The sequence below is a fragment of the Pleurodeles waltl genome, chromosome 3_1 (assembly GCF_031143425.1).
Source record: "Pleurodeles waltl isolate 20211129_DDA chromosome 3_1, aPleWal1.hap1.20221129, whole genome shotgun sequence".
NCBI lineage: Eukaryota > Metazoa > Chordata > Amphibia > Caudata > Salamandridae > Pleurodeles > Pleurodeles waltl.
The window spans coordinates 1,097,845,613-1,097,868,573 of record NC_090440.1 but is presented as its reverse complement, the minus strand read 5'-3'; the positions used below and the strand labels follow the sequence as shown (position 1 = coordinate 1,097,868,573).

At 43.7% G+C, this 22,961-nt stretch overlaps 1 protein-coding gene across 1 annotated transcript in view; it reads left to right on the top strand.

Moving 5' to 3' along the window:
• DRD2 (dopamine receptor D2) overlaps positions 1–22,961 on the top strand; it is a 1,149,352-nt gene that overhangs the window by 1,019,359 nt on the left and 107,032 nt on the right. The window contains exon 5 of the mRNA XM_069224377.1: positions 1,063–1,199. Within this exon, the coding sequence (XP_069080478.1) occupies positions 1,063–1,199 (137 nt within the window). The remainder of the gene's footprint in view (positions 1–1,062; positions 1,200–22,961) is intronic.

Here is a 22,961-nt window from a genome sequence, read left to right as displayed (position 1 = left end):
GTTCTTCTTCTCTCCTAAAGTGTTTGAAGTCTCTTCCCTCTGCGGCGTTGTTATATCAAAGTCACCTAAACTACCCCTAATTCACTATTGGTCAGTAAATCGTATGTTCATACTTTGTCCAATGATATTTCTATGTCAAATCTATGAATTCTAATATTTCATCATTCACATACAGTGGATTGGTCTGCCTTACGATGTTCTCATCATCCAGCTCATCAGGTAACAATATTGTTGCATCTTCCACTCCAGTCAGTATCTTCATTTTTCTTGTCCTGGGAAAGTCAGTCTCACACACATTACACCAAAAATGTTACATTAGAAGGAACATCCTCTCCTTGCACTCGGTTCTCACGAAAAGCTCCTGTTAAGCACATTTAGCGAGACAATGGACATTTCACAGTTTAGTTCACTTGGTCAGCATTTTATTAATCACTAAGAAATACAGCTTCTGCATGAGGCCTGGCAAAATAGGCCAAGACACTTGCTAAGTTAAGGCCTACAACTAATAAAGCTAAAGCATAGTTCATAACCCTTAATATGACATATTACTGCATTAGTCTAATATCTTTTCAACATTTCATATGTATTAATCATTAATTAGTACATTTCGTGAACATTGGTGGCCATTCTGCGAGGTCACATTTTCAAATGCGTGCATTATTTTTCTACGTTATTTCATTTTCTACATAAATTCATTATTAAAAATACATAAACATTCATTAATAATTTGTGTGTTCCACAGGGAAAATCTTCAAATCTGATGGTAAATGGTCCACAGGGTTAAAATGATTGGCTACAGGCTGGTCAAGTTTCTTGTTAATTATTGCTGATTTGTGGTTCCTGAATCGTGTACGAAGGTCATTCACTGTTTGGCCTAATATATAGGCCAAACAGTGAATGACCTCCGTACAGGATTGATCAATTAATCAAGTAAGTATCCAGATCAATTTCATGGGTGTTTTTTGTCATTGAGTCATTGTGTACGTGCATAATGAGTGGCTTACATGAATGGCAAATAAGACCCCTTCGCTTTTTTATTTTTTCTCTCTTTCCTTACTCTAGGTATACTGCTGTAGCCATGCCAATGCTTTATAACACTAGATACAGTTCAAAGCGAAGAGTAACTGTTATGATTTCGGTGGTATGGGTACTCTCCTTTGCCATCTCCTGTCCAATTTTATTTGGATTCAATAACACAGGTAACTATATCGTCTTAACAACTTATCATGTTGCATGCAAAGTTAAAGCCTTATCTTTAAACGGTCTTTAAATTGTTTGGAAATACCATCAAATATTACTCTTTCATGGACGTTTTGTGATAAAGAAAAAAGTACAATGGTGGAATTCATTTTTGTCATGTACATTTGTATTCATTTCTTTATTTACAGGTTACTACAGTACGTAATTGAAACTGCCATTCAAATGCATGTGTTTCCACTTGTTGGAATTTAATGACACACAGAATATTTACTCACATCCCAGTCTACATCTTAGATAAGATTGTCACTGTATGAGCAGTCTATTGATAGTGCTGCTAAACCGAAAGGATATTACTCAGAAAGTTAAGGAAACGCTCTGATGGATTTTGGGGCATATTTATACTCCATTTGTGCCGTATTTTTGCGTAATTTGTTTATGCAAATTCAGCTCACTATGCCACCAGATTCAAGCTAACTGGCTGAAGAGGGGTGATACCCCAAAACCGGTCCTAGGATGCTTGTTTCTGCTCCAGGGAGGACCTGGCCTGGCAGTTCGGGCTGGACTGTCTCATGGGGAACAGGGTCAAGACTGATTTGCATATGGCTGGGTCCAAACTGGAATGGCATGGTGAGAAGAAAAACAGATAGATTAAACCCAGATAAGTGGCTGGGGGAGAATGTTTAATTTGGTCTACATTCCGTCCATCAACGGTTCTTTTTGCATTTGTCACCCCAAGTGGGAAGGGTATGCCCAGATGTGGGTCCCGTGCTTACTATGCCACCAGATTCATGCTAGCCTGGCTGAAGACGGGTGATATCCCAAAACTGGTCCTAGGGTGCTTGTTTCTGGTTCAGGGAGGACTTGGCCTACAGTTCGGGCTGGACTCCTTTCACGGGGAACAGCATCAAGACTGATTTGTATATGGCTGGGTCCAAACTGGAATGGCATGGTGAACAAAAAAACTGATGGATTAAACCCAGATCTGTGACTGGTGGAGAATGTTTGATTTGGTCTACATTGCATCCATCAAACTGTTCTTTTTGCATATTTTGTTATATAGGAAGTTATATTTAAAGTTTTGAGCGGCCACTTTACTATTGAGAGCGTTTACCCTCAACTGGGCTGGTAGGGGAGTTTCTGTGTGCCCAGCCTGTAATTATTTAAAGGAGAACATCCTGCATGTTTTTTGTTGTGTGTTCAGCCTATGCTTCCCCTTGTAGTACTTGGTTAGATCCCATTTGTAGGCTGCTAGGTGTACGCAACCATGCTGCTGCCCCTTGGATTCTTAGGGCAAATTGTTGCCCAGATGTTGCCATTTCTGTTGCCAAGTTTTTGGGAGCTATATGAGTGATCAGAAGGAAGGCTCTTTCTCTCCCTCTGTAGTTGCTTGATACTGTTTGTACTATTTATTTTTTTAATTGCTTTAAACTGAGTTTGCGTCTGAAATATGTTTTTTTTTTTTTTTTGATTACTGTTATCTTGTTTGTACATTTATGGCCCTGGCGGCTGAAAATGAAGTTATTTGAAGTGAACTGAACTGAATTGCATCAACATTTTGATCCCTGTAGAAGTGTGTGTAACTAAAACATCCAATGGGGGTCTTCTCCAGGACAAAACAAAAAGGAAAAGAACACTCTGTCTGGTAAAGAAAATAATGGAATTGTATCCACCATTGTGTGAGCGAGAGAAAAATCTCATGTGTTATTGCAAAAAGAGGTCACTCACATAACCTTCGTAGGTGTGACTAGAATAAAATGGCCACAATGGTTGCATTGTATAGGTTCATAAAGTCGTATTCAGCCACCTGCTGCAAATAAATACACAAAATACTTGCTAAGCATCTAAGGCATATTTACAAGGAGCTTGTGCTACCGCTGCATCATTATTTTTTGATGCAGTGGTGGCACATTCAGTGCTCCATATTTATAAAATGATGTCTTAGGCATAATGCGTCACTTTTCTCTGTCCTGCATCATTGTTTTCCCTGCGCTACCACCGGCTGTGTCAGGTAACTTTATTCATATGCAAGGTAGGCGTTACCCCTTAAAATCCAGCGCAGACCTAACACATCCATACCTACACGTTTCTGGCACAGTAACGCATCATTGGCAAATGATGCACAGAGTCGAAAAATGCATCAAGATTCCAACGCATGGGCAACTGAGGCACTTATGTACCACTGCTAATGATGCATTAGCACTGGTACATAAGCAGAACATACCCAAAACACTCTGGCAAGCTCAACTATGCCATGGAGCTGCTCATCATGCATGCAGGAGCAATGAGAAGACGAATACTACCACCAGAGGCACCACCACCAGAGGCACCACCACCAGAGGCACCACCACCAGGGGCACCACCCCCATCACCATAGACGCAGCAAGGGAGAAGTGAGCGGACGTATCGGCAGAGGATCATCCTCATTGACCTCAGGGAGGAGGAGGTCACCACCTATTACAGGCACAGGAGCAAGTACATTGTCCATCTCCTACACAGGATTACACCAATGCTGCCGACAACATCCCAGAGGTTCACCAACATCCTCTTCAGGCCAAGTTGATGGCAGTACTACATATAATGGCATCTGGCTTATTCCAAACCATCACAGCCAGAGAGGCAGGAATTTCACAGTCATCATTTTCTGCATTCTTATCTTCCATCCTTGATGCCATCAGAAGCCTCACACCACAGTACCTAATTATCCCCAACACACACAGAAACAACTGGAAACTATGCAGGGCTTCTTTGCCATTACTGGATTTCCAAATGTGCTGGGGGCAAAGAATGCACTCATGTGCAACCGGTGCCTCCTGCTGTGACATCCCACCTGTACCACAGTCAGAAGCACACATATTCCATCAATGTGCAGGCCACAGTGGACCATCTGGTGATGTTCATCCATGTGCTGGCAAAGTACCCTGGAAGTGCTCATGATGCATACATCTTCTGACATTCCATCATCAATGAGCACTTCCAGAATGAGAGATATGGGAACAGCCTACCAGTTGTAAATCTCAAGCACATGAATGGCCTCATAACAGTAAATCGTGTGAGATAAAATAGCCATATTTGTATTGGATGAATAAGACAGTGCATATGTAGCAGATGTGTGCCTCATAATTGTAACATACCACATGGCATGTGTGCAATACAACCCTCAAAGTCACACATGTTAAGACCTGTGAAGCCACTGTGGGCCTCATGTACAAGAGGTCTGCACTGCTGGGGTGTTTATTTCCCTGGTGCTCTGGTTGAGCAGGTCTCTCAAACATATTGATGAGGCAATGCAAAGTCACCCTGTGTGCCCTTGCATAAACTCATAGATATGGACAAAGGCAAGACAGGGCAAAGTGCTGCATTGCTTTACTCTACATCAATGATGTGTTCCATGGGCCTTATGGTGGGTTTACCCATGCAACGCCACTGCGAATTGAAACATTCCCAGAATTACAAGAACCATGAAAAATGGAAACATGTCAAAGATGTGTGTTTCCCCAGGGGATGTGTAAAAAGGATAAACAACTTTGAGGTACGCCTACAAAAAGGAAAAAGTCTCTATTTGTGTATGTGCAGACAGTGTCCCGAACTGCATCAAAAATGGAGGCAGACTTGCACCAGGGTGTAAGGGTGCATGTGTCACAAATCTGTGATCTTGCACATGCAGAAAGAGCACGAATGTGTTTCATTTCATCAATATGGCACCTTCATGACTTTTTCTTATGACGCAGGGCAGTGAAGCTTTATGACCCCATGTGCTGGTCTGTGGCAACAACCCAGAAATGAGGCCCTGTGTGTGTGTCCAAATAGTGGAAACATCCTCAGTAATTCAACACCATGTAAAATGCTGTGTGACAATACCGTGTTGAAGGAAGTGCCTCAATTTCTGTTATCTGTGTGTCCACGGGTAACTCCCATGGTCATGAGGCATGTCAGGAATCCAATACCTTTGAAACTGAGAACGTATCAAATATTTGGCCCTCTCCAGGTCATGTGTGCCATGGGAAATTACCTTAGTCATCATGTATATAAATATACACTTGCCATCCAAGGGTTCCAATAGTTCAGCAAGGTCCTCCCTCATACAAAAAGTACAGCTCATAGGCCAGACAGCAAGACATTCACCATTCACATAATATGCCTGTCTTGGTGCTATGCTGCCCATTATCTGCCAGTGCAGGCTTTAAACCCACGACATGTTGAAATATATGTCCTACACTGTCCTCAATCAGTGAGCCAGTTCAATTTGGAGAGCTTGACAGTTGCACTGTACAGCACAAGACTCCCACGTATCCCTCTCCGTTTGCATTGTCAACATAGTGGACACAGTGCACTGCCATGTGTAGATTTTCATGCACCACAATGACATGCACCCTCTAATCTATCCATAGCAGGAGCTAATGAACAACAGTCTCTACTACTGTCAAATTCTAATTTTTGTGAATGAATGAGACAACATCATCTGCCCTAACTAAAACATGCAAAATCTGACATGTCTCACTTCAGAAATGCCAATAGTAGCCCTAAACAAATATAATGGAGGAGTGAGAAAAAGTGACTCCTCAATGATTAACTGACTCTCCATACTAGTGAACAATCACCACGTTCAGGGCATTGACACTCACAAGTATTACAAATAGTAAGTATACTTGTATGTATCATGGGTCATGGCCCCATAAGCACACCCCCAGACTGATGCCCAGCTGGGCTACAACAATGCCCTCATGACCCGGACCATAGTGGAGTGGACATTTGGAGTCCTACAGTCACACTTTTTCTGTCTTGATATGTCCTGGGTGGAGATTGCTCTACCCCCCCCAAGTATGTAAAATCATACTTATCTGCTGCAGTTTTCATAACATCTGTCTGCAGACCAATGTACCATAGAACAAGGGAAATATTGCAAATGAAGGGCCGGATAAAGACGAAGAGGAAGGTGAGTACATACAAAAGAATGCAACATCAATTGCTGGGACACACCAGAGAGACCAGATTGTCCACAATTTCTATGAAAATGCATGAGACAGTTGAAAGGGAAACATCCTCAACCACGCGTTGTAAACAACATGGATGTTTCCAACGCAAGCGTAACCACACTTGTCTTAACAACGAATGGCTTTTTCTATGCCTTAACCATGCATGTGCTGAACTATGCATATGCGTGGCTAAGACCTGTGCATATGAGATGTGCAGCAATGCAGGCACACACCCATCACACGGATGCGCTGAGTGATGATGTGCAGAAAGGTGACATTAATAGCCAACTTGTAGGGACAGACACTAAGCTGTGTAAAGGAACTCATGATATTACTTTGCCTACATATGATGAGCCATGGCATGGTCTACCATAGATTTTCAAGAGTCAATATAGGAGGTGTTGCAAAAATCATTTATGTGAGTTAGCTAGTCAGCCTCCATTCATATTTCCAAAACCAGGGACATGGTAAGTCTATGTAGCAATGTGTCTGGAGATGTGTCCTCACCATATCAGAGACACAATGTTGAGCCACAATACCTTTACTTGGCAGACATTGCTCATCCTACCTTGGATAATGGCCATGGGATCATGCCCATTACGGCCAGCAGAAGCAGACAACACAAATGCAATAGCATACATTTCCAAAACTTTGTCACTCAGGCTGTGTTACATTTGGAGCTTAAAATATTTTGTAGATGGATGGTCAGTTTATCTTTACAGATGATTTTTGGCTTTTAGCAAGGCCAAATGTGATGTTTGATACTTAATGAATCATTATAATTGACCCAGTTCCTAGTTATCCTTTGTCTGATATATTTTCATTCCACTCTAACAGACAGCATGACCACAGAGCAGAAGAAGGCACACCTCATCTTTGCTGACCATTATCACCATATCTGCCTCGTGGCAAAGGCATACAGGAGAATGGCCAGACAGTTCTTTTATGAGAGGGCAGCCTTGGCACATCCTACCCCAGGGACCAGCCAAACCTGCCCAGGCAGGCAGGAGTCAGGATGTGTAAACGGACCAGGGTAGTACATCAGAAGCTCTGCCTAGCACCTCAATCACAGGCACCTTCCATTCTTGGCAACGACGGGTCCTCACCATCTGGCAGCCTTAGGGAAGACTGGAATAAACTTTCAACCCTCAAACGTGAATTGATTAAGACAGTCATGCATGGGACCATCATGACTGAATATTTACGTGCAAACATAGCACCTAATGGCTTATTAGTAACAAATATACCGAGGATTTTCCTGCAAGATTTGGCCTTCAGGAAAGACTGGGCACAAATCGCTTGGAAGTGTACCAGAGATTGGCTGATATTGATTATCAACACTTCCAAACGTCTTGCAGATTCTATTTCCATCCAAATTAGTGCCATTGAAAACACCATAAAAACAACGGTGACACTTACAGCCTTCAAAAGCCGTCTTACAGAAATTAATACAGAATTGAACGAAACTAAAGAGTTTCTGACCCAGCAAAAAATTACTAAACTTCAAAAAGATATTATCAAGTTTAGCAGGGAGAAGGTTTACCCTTATATCAAAGAAGACTATGATATAGATACCCAGTCACGTTCCTCTGATGATTCCACAGCCTCATATAAAAAATCACGTCAATATAACAGAGGATCATCATCTGATGGTTGGAGTTCGGATGATAATACACCACAACCTTACTACAATTACCCTCCTTACCCGATGAATCCACCTATACCTTGGCAACCACCTTTTCCGTTCCTCCAACCTCGCCCTTATACGCCTTATACGCCTTTTTTAGGCCGCGGCCGGGGCAGAGGGAGAGGCAGAAGAAGAGGAAGAGGCAGACAGGTCCAATGGTCCAAGGAAGAACCCCAGATGATGACGAGGAGCCACACAAAGAATGCCACACCCAGAACTTAGTGGTGAATCTGTCACAGAGGCCTCTCTCAACAGACAAGACTAACGTCCTTAACAGGGGTTTCGGCTTTGTTCCCACTCCTAATGAAGATTTCTTTCGCCTTCACATTGAATTAGCCCAACTTTTTCGAAAAATTCGCTTGAATGAGTTTTTTAAAGACAAACCGGTGGGACCAACAAGCGATACTGGCCTAAAAAAACCCTCAACCTTTTTACCACCAACAACGTCGATGCCTAGTGAGATACTAACTTTTGAAAAAGCAGTATTATCAGATATCTCGCATCTCCATCCTAAACACTCTTTCATTAACATTCCTAAGCGAGAAACACTGGCTTTAAATGGACTATCAAGTGATCCGAATATTGTAATCAAACAAGTCGACAAAGGCGGTGCTATTGTGGTGATGGATACTGCGGACTATAGACGTGAGTGCCTACGTCTTTTGAGTGATACCACATACTACACAAAGATTACCAGAGATCCCACAGACAGACTACAAAAACAAATCAGAAGTATGTTAGAAGAAGCAAAAACCAATTTATGGATCTCCCCCAAGGAAGCAGAATTCCTTGACACACCACACCCAAAAATTCCGTACTTCTATTGTCTACCGAAGATTCATAAGGGCATTAAACCCCCCCCTGGACGACCAATTGTATCAGGGATTGGTTCGATATTAGAGCCATTGTCAACCTTCTGCGATCACTTCCTTCAACCCTTGGTACGACAATCCTCCACATATTTACAAGACACAAAGGATGTCCTCAACTTAATTGAATCTGTCAACCTGAATACAGAAGTAAAAGCATTAGTAACTCTAGATGTGGAAGCTCTGTATACAAATATCCCTCAAGCCGCTACCCTCAGAGTAGTTGAGTCAGCACTACAAAATGAATCCTCCACAACTACCACACCTATAACCTTCATCATGCACTGTGCCACGTTGGCTTTAACAGAAAATTATTTTCTGTATGAAGAACAATTTTTTCATCAGACGAGAGGTACATCTATGGGGAGTACTTTCGCCCCGAGTCTAGCTTGCCTCTACATGTATGATTTTGAAAAGAAACATATTCTAACTCCATCGAACCCTTTTGAAAAGATATCTGTCTATGGAAACGTTACATAGATGATATCTTGATAATTTGGCAAGGTCCATTATCCCACACAGATGATTTGATTACCTGGATTAATGCCCGTGACCCCTATTTAAAATTCACTGCTTCAGTGTCCATAACGCGTTTGCCCTTTTTGGATTTGATGATTTCCATTGACAATGGATCATTAAGCACCACTACTTACCACAAACCAACTGATCGTAATAGTCTCCTCCAACATGAAAGTCACCATCCGAAAGCTTTAAAAGATAATTTACCAGTGGGTCAATTCCTTCGGTTGAGACGCAACTGCAGCACCATACAGGAGTTTGAAAAACAAGCAGACATCTTACAAACTAAACTCCGTGATAGACACTATCCCACAAAGACGATTAAGGAGGCCCGCAAGAGAGCAAAAAATAATCACAGGGATTGCTTGCTGGCCAAAAATGAAAAAACTCCCCAGACACGCATAACCTGTGTAACAACTTTTACCCCATTGTCTAACACCATTAAAAAGGTGATTAATAAACGTTGGCCAGTTTTGGAAAGCGGGGGAAGTGTCATACCAAGACCTATTTTTGCCTTTAAGCGCACTTCCAACATAAAAGATATGGTGGTACATACACGCCCACAATTTCGAGAAAATCCAACACAAAAAACCCTATGGGATATCCCACCTGTAGCAGGCCATTTTCCTTGTGGGAACTGCAATGTGTGCCCCTTAACTAGTAAGGCCACATTTTTAGATCTAGACCCTATTGGAAGGTGGTTTTTAAAGAAACACACGAATTGCAATTCCAAAAACTGTATTTATATGGTTACTTGTCCTTGTGGCTTACGTTATGTGGGGATGACTACACGACCAGTTAAGGTCCGTATAAATGAACACAGAAGCAATATCAGATGTCGAAAAGTGACTACTAAACTGAGCTCTCATTTTTTGGATGCTAATCATTCACCAGACAACCTTAAGTGGGTAGTCCTAGAAGTTCCAAAGGTTCTTCTGCATGGTTCTAACTCACTTTTTAGGATAGAACAACGATGGATTTTCAAATTGGGCACATCTCAGAGAGAACTGAATGATGATATTCCCTGGACCTCTCTCTCACCTTAGGAGAGAGTGTGTTGTACATTAGTCCATTGGGTATTTTACTTTTTACATTTTACTTCGCAATTTTTACATGTAATTTAACAAGTTGGTCTATTTACCTAGCCCCTTTACATCTGAGTTAATTTTGATACACCTTGGTTAGGAGATTGGACGGTGACTATTTATAAAACTGTTTCTTTATGGGAACATACACCATATCGACATACATGCGGTGGGAATATACTGAGAACGTGTCTGGATACATAACTGCACAACCGACTTATTTACATGAACCGGTACGTAACCGGTTCTTCATTCTCCTTTTTCAATTCACATTTTTTGCTTAGAGGTTAGTGTCCTTAGTGAAAATTAAATTAAATCGACAGGCACTCCTTTCTTTATTTATTTATTAGTAATTTTTGATATCCTTCGGGTTTAGACGTATTGTGGAACTACGATGGAGTTGTTCCGATTGTTTATCCCCGACCTCAGCCGTAGCTGAGTCCGTTTTCACTGTCAGTGACAGTGTTAGCAGACAGGCCCTTCCGGGTAAGACGGAACGGGTATAAAATACCTGCGTCCGCATCGCACCCCTGTTTGTGTGGACGCGCGCCGGAGGGTAGGTGTAACTGCTTACGGCACAGAAACCGAAGTAAGTGCTCATCATATTTAGCATGTTTGGCTATAATTTTGACAACCCAGTGCATCCGTTTGGAATGCCTTGATAGGTATCAGTAATTGACTTGCCTCCTTACCGAAGGTTCCCTTAACTCGTTGTCATTGAGTCTCCTTTTGCTACATCACATGTTTAACATCACTGGCATTATTATATTGTTTTATTTCTGCCACTATATAATATGCATGTTAACAACTGAAGAAGCGATCTTCTGCATAATTATATGTGTCCACTGAATTTATATGATTGCAGTTATGTAGGTAACATTCGTCCCACTTAAACTGACCGTTTTTGCTTTTTATGGTGCATGGCTATACTATGTCTGAACTATTTAATTATTTCAATGACCAGTGATATTTTGCTGTAAGCTAAGTAACTTACAAACTCATTACGAATTTTCTTTATCTTTATCCATTGGGATTCATGATCACTATTGACTAGAATTTCAGTTTCTCATTCTGGCGAGTGATCCTCTAAAGCTCTATCCTGACATATGGGATGGTAAGCCATAATCCTTTTATTTGTTTTCACACGAGTGAGTCACTATGATCACTTTTTTCGCACATGTGCACTAACTTTTAATATTATATGATTGTCATACTTTATTGTGATTACTGTTCTTTGACTTATATTTATTTAGGGTGACCTTTCCTACGTTATTATATAGGACTAAGTAAGTTACTTTGTTCCTTCGACATATTGTTGACCATAAACTTTGGAGAAGGTTTTTTTCGTGTGTCCTGATGAAGCGTCGCTGGATCCGGTTGGACCACATAGACGCGAAACATGTAGACTTGTATTAGTGAGGTACCCTAATTGGTTTTCCTCCCCTGTTTCTAGTGTGAGTAGGTGTACATAATTTATCACGTTACTCTGCATTCTTGTTTTTAACCTTGGTTGCCATCTCCTGCATTATGAATTAAAATTAATGAATTATTTTTTGATGGTAAATCAATTTTAACTGTTTCATTCTCTCCAAAACTGAATCGGGTTCCTAAGATTGGGTAGCCCTTCATTTATTTACTCACCTTTCAGAGTCACCATTCAATTAAAGTGGTTAAGAGCTCCCCTTCGGGGTGAGCCCGCCAGGCATTGCAGTACCAGCCTGACGAGGAGCTTTCCCAATGATGATGCTAGTCATCCATTGTGATGCATGAGGGTTTTGCTCCTGATTAAGTTGATTCACTAGTGTGAACCATTTTTTTGCTTGGAACAGTGTACCTATTTTTGTATTAGCACCTCAATCAGCCAGCCCACAGGACCAGCAGTACCCCTGTCCAAGAGACCCCAGGACATGGTTTAACATTTGAACAGATATTAATGAAGGACATGTCTGACCTCAGACTATGGATGGCAGGCCTTGAGCACAAGATGAACACTGCAATTAAACTGCTACAAACTCTACAGCAGGCTGTGGACTGGTTTTGTGCTCATTTGTAGACCACAGGGACCCTTTCAACATTTCTTGAGGTTTTAGTTTATCATTTTTATCTACTGTTTTTATTGGATAGTTTAAGATTAGTTGGTGTAGAAATAGGTTAGTTAGAGTAGTTTTAATATTTTAGGTGGGATGGGTTATTTATATGGTTGTAGGGGTGTGTTGGGTATTTGGTGGGTAGGAGGTTGAAGTTTAGTCTTTGTGTCAAAAACAAATTAAGAAAGATTTCAATAAAATACAAAATACTTCTTTGTTTAGGTTAATATGTTTATGAAGTTTATGTGCAGGTGTAGTTTATGTTGTTTCTGTATGAAAATGTCTATTAAGGGGGTTCGAAGATTGATGTTTAATATATTGTGTTATATGTGTAAAGTAAGCTGAGTTAAAATAAGGTAGTTTTAGATGGTTTTGGCATAAGATAGTGCAGTTTAGGTTAGGTAGATAGGTTAAAGTAGGTTAGGTAGTTTTAGGTAGGATACGTTTTAAAATTATATTAAGTATCATTTTTTTCTACATAGAAGTCTACATCACTATTGATTATGTAGGGTGAAGCATATCTTCCTAGGTTATGTTACGTACATGCAGTTTGTTTTGCTAGCAGTGTTTGTAGACATGTGTGACTAGGTAAAAGTCTTATGGAGAGGAATCTGTGAGGTTGGGCATGAAATCACAAAAGGGATCTGCAAACATAGTTGTGCACAGTAAATGCACTTGTGATGTTGCTTTGTATGTCATGCAACAAGCATTGGAGGGATGGAGATGTCAAACCTTTGTCAATAATTAAGGAGATTTGTGGTCACACACTGATGTTAGCCCCTTACACACTAACCGTTGCATTATTTGCTTATCACAGAAGTGTTGCTTGCTGGCTAATATCCATGGATGGTCTCCCCGCAGTGTTTTGACTTCATTCACTATTAACATTGACTGCATGCTACTTGTTGCACTCCATGCTTGCGATCTTGAGTAACTCCTCACTAGTCTACATACACATAGGGTTCACCTGATATATTTCCCTCAACCTGTGTAGCTTTGTCCAAGACTCCATTACACACATGATCCTTTGAGGAGTAGTTGGTGACTTTCCCTCACACAATCCACCATGTTCTATTTAGTCCATACTTCAACAGACATACAATACACACATTGAATTCTGTGCATTTATTTATGTGTAAAAATATGTCAGATCACATGTACAGTCCTTATGGCAACAACCCCAAAAGATTGTTGGATCCACTCATTGTCCAGACAGAGTCCATTGGGGATAAGCTGCATGTGACATGTGGAGTAGAAGAGTGTTTCAGTGGGGAAGGAAATTTACAAATTGCCACTTGTGAAAATAGGCCACATTGGCAGTCCATAAATGGGTGACAGGTGGGACAGCAAATTGAGGACAGTACTATTTGGAAAGTGCACTGACATAGTCATTAACACTGGGCAAAGGAGGAACTGGCAATGTGGAACAGAGACATGCTACTGTTCAGTTTTACGCTGGAAACAAGTGAAGTCCACATCTTCCTCCTCTGATGTGAGTGATGCTTCCGGTGAGGGTGTGTTTTAGGTGCTGGAGGGGACAGGGGCACACACACACACATCAGAAGCCCCAATCCTCAGCAACATTTCTTTTTCCCAAAAGTGAGGCAACACTGCAATGAGAAGGTCCAGCGCAGTACCAACATCACGGTGGTAGGCAACCATTGTGGCGATGTATGTGGCCTGCTTCCACTTCATGGACTCCAAGATGTTGCAAATTGTCCCCAGCTGTTGAGCAACCTCACTGGTGCCACATTTGCAGGGCAGTTGTTCGTGCCTCTGCCTCATGACACCAGCAATCACAGCCAGAGACTGAGTCGAGAAAGCGGAGGGTAGGTGCCTTATATAGTAGCTGGGGTGTCCTTATTTGGACAGCGGACCCTACTGACTGCCTCTAGGGTGCCCACCACAGACTCATCCACCCACAACACATCTAACATCTCCCGTTAGACTCCTACTGCCTGATGTTGGGATTCTACTTGGGGTCCTCAGAGTTCAAGGCTGGGGGTGGACTGTCAGGTGGTTTGCTGGGTGCTGGGTGGATCCTCTGGAGACCCTGCAATGCTGTTGGCCCTTCCAGCAACCGGAGATAGTGTGTCAAAGGAGGCCAGGATTTACCGGAAGGTGTTTTAGTCAAGGGTTGGCAGGTTGTCATCCTCAGACAGATTGCCATTTCAGACAGGCAGCTGCTCATGAGGTATAGGTACGCCCTCTGCAATGAGATGGAGAAACGTTAATGATGTCCTATGTCAGATGTTGTCATGAGTAATCTGATTTGCTAATATTCACCTTTTGATTCAACATTGATGCATAGAATAGTACAGAGTCCAAGTGGTACTGTAGTTGCCTTTCATCTCTGCATTCTTCGTACAACCACTATGGCCCTCATTATGACCCTGGCAAACCACTGACCACCAGGGCCATGGTGGCGGTTTCACCGCCAACAGGCTGGCAGTGAAGACGGCCACATTATGAGTGTGGCGGGTTGGTAGAGGCCAACCCGCTACATCTTCGCTCATACAACCAGGGCAGTAGGACCTGCTGGGCCAGAGATGAGCATCTCCAACCCGGCTGTCCACAGAAGACCGCCAGCTGTATTAGGTGCCGCCTTTCCACCAGGGTTTTCGTGGCAGTAGCACCACCACGAAAACCCTGGCAGAAAGGCTACCGGTGACAGTGAATTGTTTCCCTGTCTCCGGCAGATAACTCTCCCACCCCCCAGCAAGCACAATACCCCCCACCCTCCTCTCCCCCTCCAGGTACAGCACCCCCCTCCCCGCATACATGCACACGCACACAGACACCCACAAGCACCCCGCATACACACATTCACCAACAATGACATACATGCATTTACTCACATGCATCCATACACGCATCCACTACAAGACTCATACTCGCATTCACCACAACACTCATACTTGCATTCACCACAATATGCATACATGCGTACACACACGCATACACACAAGCATACACACGCAAACGCACGCTTACACACTTACATTCATACATGCACTCACTTCTACATGCATACACTCATACAAACACGCATACACACATACATGCACACACGCAGACAACACCCACTCACACACGAACACACAACACCCCCCGGCCTCCCGCTCCCCTCCCCTGTCGGACAATCGACTTACTTGGTTGGGGGAGGAGGTCGTCCGGTATGGAACAGGCGATTCCAACTCCGACAGCGCCCCGCCATCAGGGCACTCCATGCTGGATTATTATAATACGGCAGGTGGAGTCCTTCTGGCCCCAGTGCCTCCGCCCGCCAGCACAACTACTGCTGGATTTCCGCCCAATATGTGGCAGAAATCCAGCAGTACTCATAATATGGTGGGCGGGAGACCGCCAGCACTGACCATCTTCTGGCACCCGTGGCTTCGGCGGTCTTGCAAAAAGACCGCTAAAGTCATAATGAGGGCCTAAGTGACAAAGTTGACTTTTTGTCTCATGACACATATTGCAACACAGTTACACAGGTCACTGGGCCTACCATTCCATTCCTGGATGTATGGGAAGAGGTCATGTCCAGAAATGGCAAGCTGATTTTCAGTGTTTTTCATTATGCCTATATGATTGTGTTTGAATATGTTGATAACACTGCTGTTCAAATTGCACATAATCCACAGGGGGGCATGCATTACCCGTGGTCAGTGTTCTGCCCACTGCTTCTGTGCAGGTGATGCAGGTGTACTAATGAATTTGTTATGATCTTGCCATCTAACTTTAACACTGTACACTATGGCAGTCTGCTCTGCTGTGCTGTCTTGCATTATATTGTACATTCATGTTGCCAAGGGCTGATTTTGTTACACATATCCTGCACAACTCTAAACACCAAATAACCTTGCTACACTGCAGGAATGTGTGATGGATTCCCTTGTAGTTCCTACTTCTGTCTCCTCATTTGAATTGTTTGATACACATTTAGCTTCATCATTATGGACAGTGGGCACTGTGTGCCAAATCTGAGGGTGTGGACCCTGTCACACTAGGAAGATTGCTAGCACTGACACTCTCTACAGTTGATAATTGCCAGAGTGGCAAATCTATATAGTATGGCATATCCTCGTGCCCACTCACGTGTACATGAACATCTCCCCTGTCACCTGATATTTTGTGCCAGGGACTCAACCTTATACAAGGCCCTGGCACAAAATGACCCAGATCATACATTGACTCTCATGTGCCTATGACACCAGCAATATGTATGACCATATTCAATAGACTGACATGTCTGGCTGTTGTTGTGGGCTACGGGTCAAGCTCTACCCCACATGGTAGCAGCTGGATTTGGTGACGTATCTACCCAAGTTTGCAACATAACTGTGCACATCCACCTCAGTCTCCAACCATCGCTGACTCCTGCCCTTTGTGTTGGCAGACTAGTTCCTCATGTACCTTGACAGATCCCTATTTCATATACTCCAACTGTGACATGTGTGGCATGGTGAGACAATTTCCCTTCAAACTCTCCCCTTCCACATGTTACATCTTCACCCAGGACCACATGACTTGTAGGATGTTGTTCCTCAATGGGCTCTTCTCTGCCAACCCTTCCCAGCTGCAACACAAGTGTGACATTGTTAGACACAGCAATGCATGTGCATTATTTAGGCTACCTTGCAGTTCACATATGAATTCTGACTTCATTGAAATGCAGTGTCTCCCCATTCAGACACAGTGGCAGTTCAACCTACTCAGCCAGCACTTACAATGTACTTCCCAACCATGGGTCCATGTTTTTACTTAGTATTGTGGAACTTGTAGTTCTGTTGACTCATGTTGTGCATTCCTCTAAACATGCCAGTATACAAAGGTGGCCCTGGACTGATGTAGAACAGTGACGAGCATGAGTGAGCTGTGCAACATGTAACTGGGTAGTGCGACAGACATTTTCTGAGTCACTTAACAGGATGATCAAGATCCGAGCCATTTGTCCTGCACACAGCACAGTGGAGTGCAGCTATACTACACCACATGACCTTTTTGGCCACATTGTCTCTTAATAACGTTTACCATGTGTCAGTAGTTGTCCCTCAAGTGCTGCACTGTCGTGTCCTGGTATTCCAGCCACCAACTCATCTGGAATGACAGCTGCCACCCTCTCCTCCAAGGCTCCCTTCTCCGGTCTGCTTTGCTGCCTTCAGCTTGTTGGCTAATTTCTTCTTTGTCCAACTAATAATCATGCCAGAGCTTCTTGCAGTCGGTGACAGTCCTCTTAGTTAGTACCACACTGTTAATCGTCTCAACTATAGACTGCCAAACAACCTCTTTCCTCCCTATATATTAAAATGCCATTGCGAGGTGACAAATAGCTGGTGTTGGTGCTCTGTCACCTCAGTGATCAATATGTCATTGTCCTCACTGAAGTTGCAATTCCTTTTCCTCTTCCCTTGAGAGTCTGTCTGGGCATCCTGGATGGTGCTGGGGTTGTTGTTCCTGCTTCTGCTGCCCGCTCACTGCTCCGTGGCGGCCTTCTGTGCAGATTTCAATAGTTTTTTCCACAAAGGGTCATTGTTTTGTATTTTGTTTACGCATTCCACTCTCAAAAGAGCTGCAGAGCCAATTTGGGTCACTTTATGTGCCGCAAGTCAGCCCTGTGTCACTTTTGCAGAACGGTCGTCACATTTTCCTACAACATGGAACACATGGAGGCATCGTTTTTTCCACACAGCCAGGATCCTTATGCCAAATATGGTGCATCTATAACATGGGATTCTGTCGTAGCACAGGGCAAGCTTTTTTGGGGCATCATTGACGCAAAGCAGCAATGGGTCATTTCTTGTGAATATAGGCCCTGGTTCACAAACACAAATCAATAGACAAAAAATGTTTGGCAAAAAATATATATATATTTACGTATCACTCATGCTCCCTCAGTTGGGTGTAATACAAAAAAATGTAATCTTCCAATATTACTCCTCTGTTACGCAAATTATTGTTCCAATGGGCCCAAAGCAGATCACCCTATGACCAAATGTGAAAAACAGTAACTATATAACTTTGTCCCAAGTACGGGCAGAATGCGAACCTGAATCTAGAAAATCAGTGGCTAAACTCATCAGTCATGAATGAATTTACCAATGTATTCTACTTCCATCAACCCTTTCAGACAAATTCAACCATACGAACTGAACGTCTCTTATTTCAAATCTCACTGGTGGACACTCAACAGAGGAGCATCCTTCAACTTTTTGTTTTGTTAAATAAATTCATGTATAGAAGCAGATTCTTGTTGGTGTGTTTTCATGTGTGAAAAAGGAAAACTGCAAACCGTAATTGTTATGATGCATGTCAATAATCATTGGAATTTTTGTGAAATGCAACTGAGCTTGAAATAATTTTCACCAGATGTTGATTTAGAGTTGTTTCTAGGCCCAATTAGTCTCTGGCGGTTACCCTTAAGGGCTCAATACAGGCCCCTGGTGATCCCAGTTCATCCAGAGATGAACATTACAAGTTGAAGTAAGGTTTACAAGATCATATGCAGGATCTCATGCATGACTGAGGAATAGCCAGTGGAATCAGGACCAATTTGCTTGGAAAAACGCTCGTATCTAACGGGACTCCTTTTAACAACAAAAAGTGACAGGGTTGGCAAGGGTGAAAACCAAAAACTCAGGGGCAGATTTAAGAGCCCCTAGCGCCATCGGAGTGTCACTTTCTGTGACGCTCTGGTAGCGCTAACCACTGCTCAATATTTACAAGGAGGTGTGTTAGAAATGGGGTTTCTGGTTGGCTAGGGTATGCACCTAAGCCAGGTAGAACCCACCCACTCTAGTCAGGGCAAGGGAGTTACACGTCGAAGATAACCTCTGCTCACCCCCTTGGTAGCTTGCCACGAGCAGTCAGGCCTAACCCGGAGGCAATGTGTAAAGCGTTTGCACAACACACACGACTCAAGTGATGCAAGATGTACACCACAAAGTAAACACAACACTGAGCTATGCAAACATAAACTATATTGTACAAAACATAATTAGACCAAACATTACACGTTAGTAATACCCTGCTACCTCAGCAGTTGTCAGAATGTTACACAAGTTACTAATACTCTGCCAGAGTAATCAGTTGTCACAATGGAACATGTAAGTACTCAGGATTCTGCAACATAAGCAGTAGTCAGGAATCACAATAAAGAAATATATGTACTTGTCATAAACAGATCATAAATATCCATACTAGGAACATTAGAGAACATATGACAAGTCATAAAGAAAATATATCTTTAGGAAGGTAACCCTGGAGCATCCCACCCTCTCAGAGTCCCCAAGAGTACCTTATTTTGTAGAGTAAAGGCCTCCTAATGCCTGGAAGATCGTGGTGCGGGCCCCCGGCGCTCCTATGCGCTCAACAGGGGCAACACGTAGTTCCTAGGGTAGAGGGGCAGTCAGAACCTTCTCTGATGTACATAACAGGCCCCTCCAGCCCGCAATCTCTGTGGGGCCCCACCCTGGGCCTCCACTGGCCCTACAACCAAGGAGGGGGCAAGGCAAACCAACAAAAGCAATGAGGGCGAAAGGCAGGAGCCTTCAGCGAGGTCTCTCTTCCCCATACCTCAAAAGAATGCCAGGATAAAATAGGAGCGTCCCGCTCCTATGGCAGTGACCAGGGGTAGATGGGACGTTCCCCTCGCCTTCCCCGAGTCCTGCTCCTCAGGGTGGCCATGGGATCCGGAGGAGACCTCTGATGAGGTCTCTCTTCCTCCTGGGGCCGCTACTGTACGCTCGCCCACACCCGATGTGGTGCGCGAGTGTATGCTCGTCTTCCCAGCTGCGCCGGTGATGAGGCTCACGAACAGGAGCCTGGTGGTGCCCCAGGGGCGCTCCTTAAACCGTGCTCTGCCCCGGGGGCATGATAGGAGCGCACTCGCTCCTGTCTATTCTCCTGGTGGTGCCCGGGGACACTAAAGATAGTGCAACTTTCACGCTTCAGCTGGCAACAGCCCAGTCGCAGCGGTGATGGTCCTCAAGGCAGACAGGAAGTGCTTTTCAAAGCGTTAAAACAATCTTATCAGCCCGAGTTGCAGTGGTGAACTTGGCAGCCAGGAAGTGCTTTTCAAATCGCTAAGGGGGTCACACAGGAGGGCTCGCCAAGCGCGAAGCTTATTCAAGCTGCACCCCTCGTGCTGATGTAGGGTACAGAGGTCAGGGGCCACAACACTCAGCCTCTGGAGACATAAATGAAGAAGGAGCACAGGGCTGGTGAACCCAGCTACAGGTCAGCGCAAAAGGTGGATGCAAGCAGTGGCAGTTCCTCCTGTGAATCACAGGTCAGCACAACAGCAGCAGTCCATGGCGGTTCCTGGTGAGTCCTCTCAGCAGCCTTCGGTCCAGTTCCAAGAATGGTCAAAGACTGTCTTCAAGAGTGTCTAAATTGTGGGGAAAATTCCCCTGTAGTTATACTACGTTTGCAGTGTCTCTTACAAGGAGGAGGAGAGGGGGTTCCAACCAATTACCACTGGTTCTGGGAGTGCCCCTTCTCTCCTCCAGCACAGGCTCCAAACAGCGGTGGGGGGTAAATGACCCTATTGTGCGAGGCCAGGGCACAGCCTTTACAAATGCAGGTGTTCCCCACCTCTCCCTTCTCTAAGCCCAGGAAGACTGTACAATATGTAGATGCACCTCTGTGACACCTCTACCCTCCCTGTGTACAGGCTGTCTGAAAAGTATGCACAAAACCCCAACTGTCAGTCTGCAAAGACGTGGATTGGAGTCAAGCTGCAAAAACACCAGAGTAATTAGCACAGGTAAATGCACACTTTCTAGAAGTGGCATTTCTGTAATAGTTATAAAAAATACACCTACACCACTAAGCAGCATTTCTCATCACTATCACAACCATACCAAACATGCCCACGCTACCCCTCATAAATCAGACAATACCCCTTACATATAAGGCAGGGCATTTCTAATGCAATCCTAAGAGAAGGCAGCACTCACAGCAGTGAAACACCAAGTTAGGCTGTTTGTCACTACCAGGACAGGCCACGCAACCTGGCACATATCCTGCATTCTACATACATGGCACCCTGCCCATAGGGATAGCTAGGGCGTACCTTAGGGGTAAATTACATGTAGTAAAAGGTGAGTTCTGTGCCTGGCAACTAAATTTAGATGCCAGGTCCCTGTGGCAGAAAACTGCACACACACACAGGTCCTGCGCTAGCAGGCCTGAGATAGATTTGAGAGGCTACTTCAGTGGGTGGCACAAGCAGCGCTGCAGGCCCACTAGTAGCATTTAATTTACAGGCCCTGGGTATGGGGATACCACTTTACAAGGGACTTATAGGTAAATTAAATATGCCAATTAGGTATAAGCCAATCATACCAATTTTACAAGGGAGAGCACCTGCACTTTAGCACTGGTTAGCAGTGAAAAAGTGCTCAGAGTCATAACGTCAGCCAACAAAGGTCAGAAAAATAAGGAAGCAAAAGGTTAAAAGTCTGGGGAATGACCCTCTAAAAGGGCCAGGTCCAACAAGGTGTAACACCACTTTTTGTGGAGTTATGCCTCCTTATAAATATGGGCCCCTCCAACACAGTTTTCTGCGTCAGAGGGGCATGCAATGGGTGTTGCAGTGGGTGTTCCACCGCAACACCCATTGCTTTTCATGCTGCCTCAGATTCACAAGTTGTCATAAACCTGAGGCAGCACAAACAACTAATGCTACCCCAGGGGTGGCGTTAGCATGCCAAAACGAGGAGGAATGCTTTTATTCCTCCTTGCTTCTTGCTTTTTGTATGTGTGTGGAACAATCATTCCGAAATGGAACTTTGATACATCTATGTGTGCTGCGGTTGCCAAATCGCCATAATAGATTGTTTATGTGCAGGAAGGCACACCTTCCTGCACATAAACAATCAACTCCCTCAACGCAGACACCCTTGCACTATGGTACAAGGATTCCTGAATTGGCACAGGCAGCTTAATTTAGTGCCGGCGCATGGGGAAACGCAGGGCTGTGATATATTCCTCTAAATATGGTGCAACGCTGCGTTTCAAAAGGGATGCAGCACGGCGCTGCTATTTTTTAATCAGGGCCTCAATATATTAAAATGCCATTTCGAGTCGCAAAAGCTTGTCTGACTCATAATGTCAACCGTTCAATTCCTTGTGAGGAGGCGTTTCTCTCATTTTTGTGATTCGCAAGAACGTATTATAGTGGTTTGAGGGCTCCGGCTTTAAGGCTTTGAAGTGTTACAAACCATGCTGGTCAGTCAGTAAGCATTTGCTCAGTGGAAGTGTCTACTGAGTGAATGCTAGCTTTATGTATTAGGGGAAGAAGAGAGTGAAACATTGGCTTGCTGTACGATCAATCTGATGTGTCTTTTACAAAGTGACACTACTCTCTGCTATTGCAACTTAATTCCCTTTATAAACACAGATGAACCGCTATTTCTGCAAACCCTTGTGGGCAGCCTTTTTGCATTGGATTGATACATTTTGCACAGTGCAAAGAACTGGTTGGTTCACAATTCAAAAAACGTCCAAACACTCCTCAGTGATGTGACATGGCA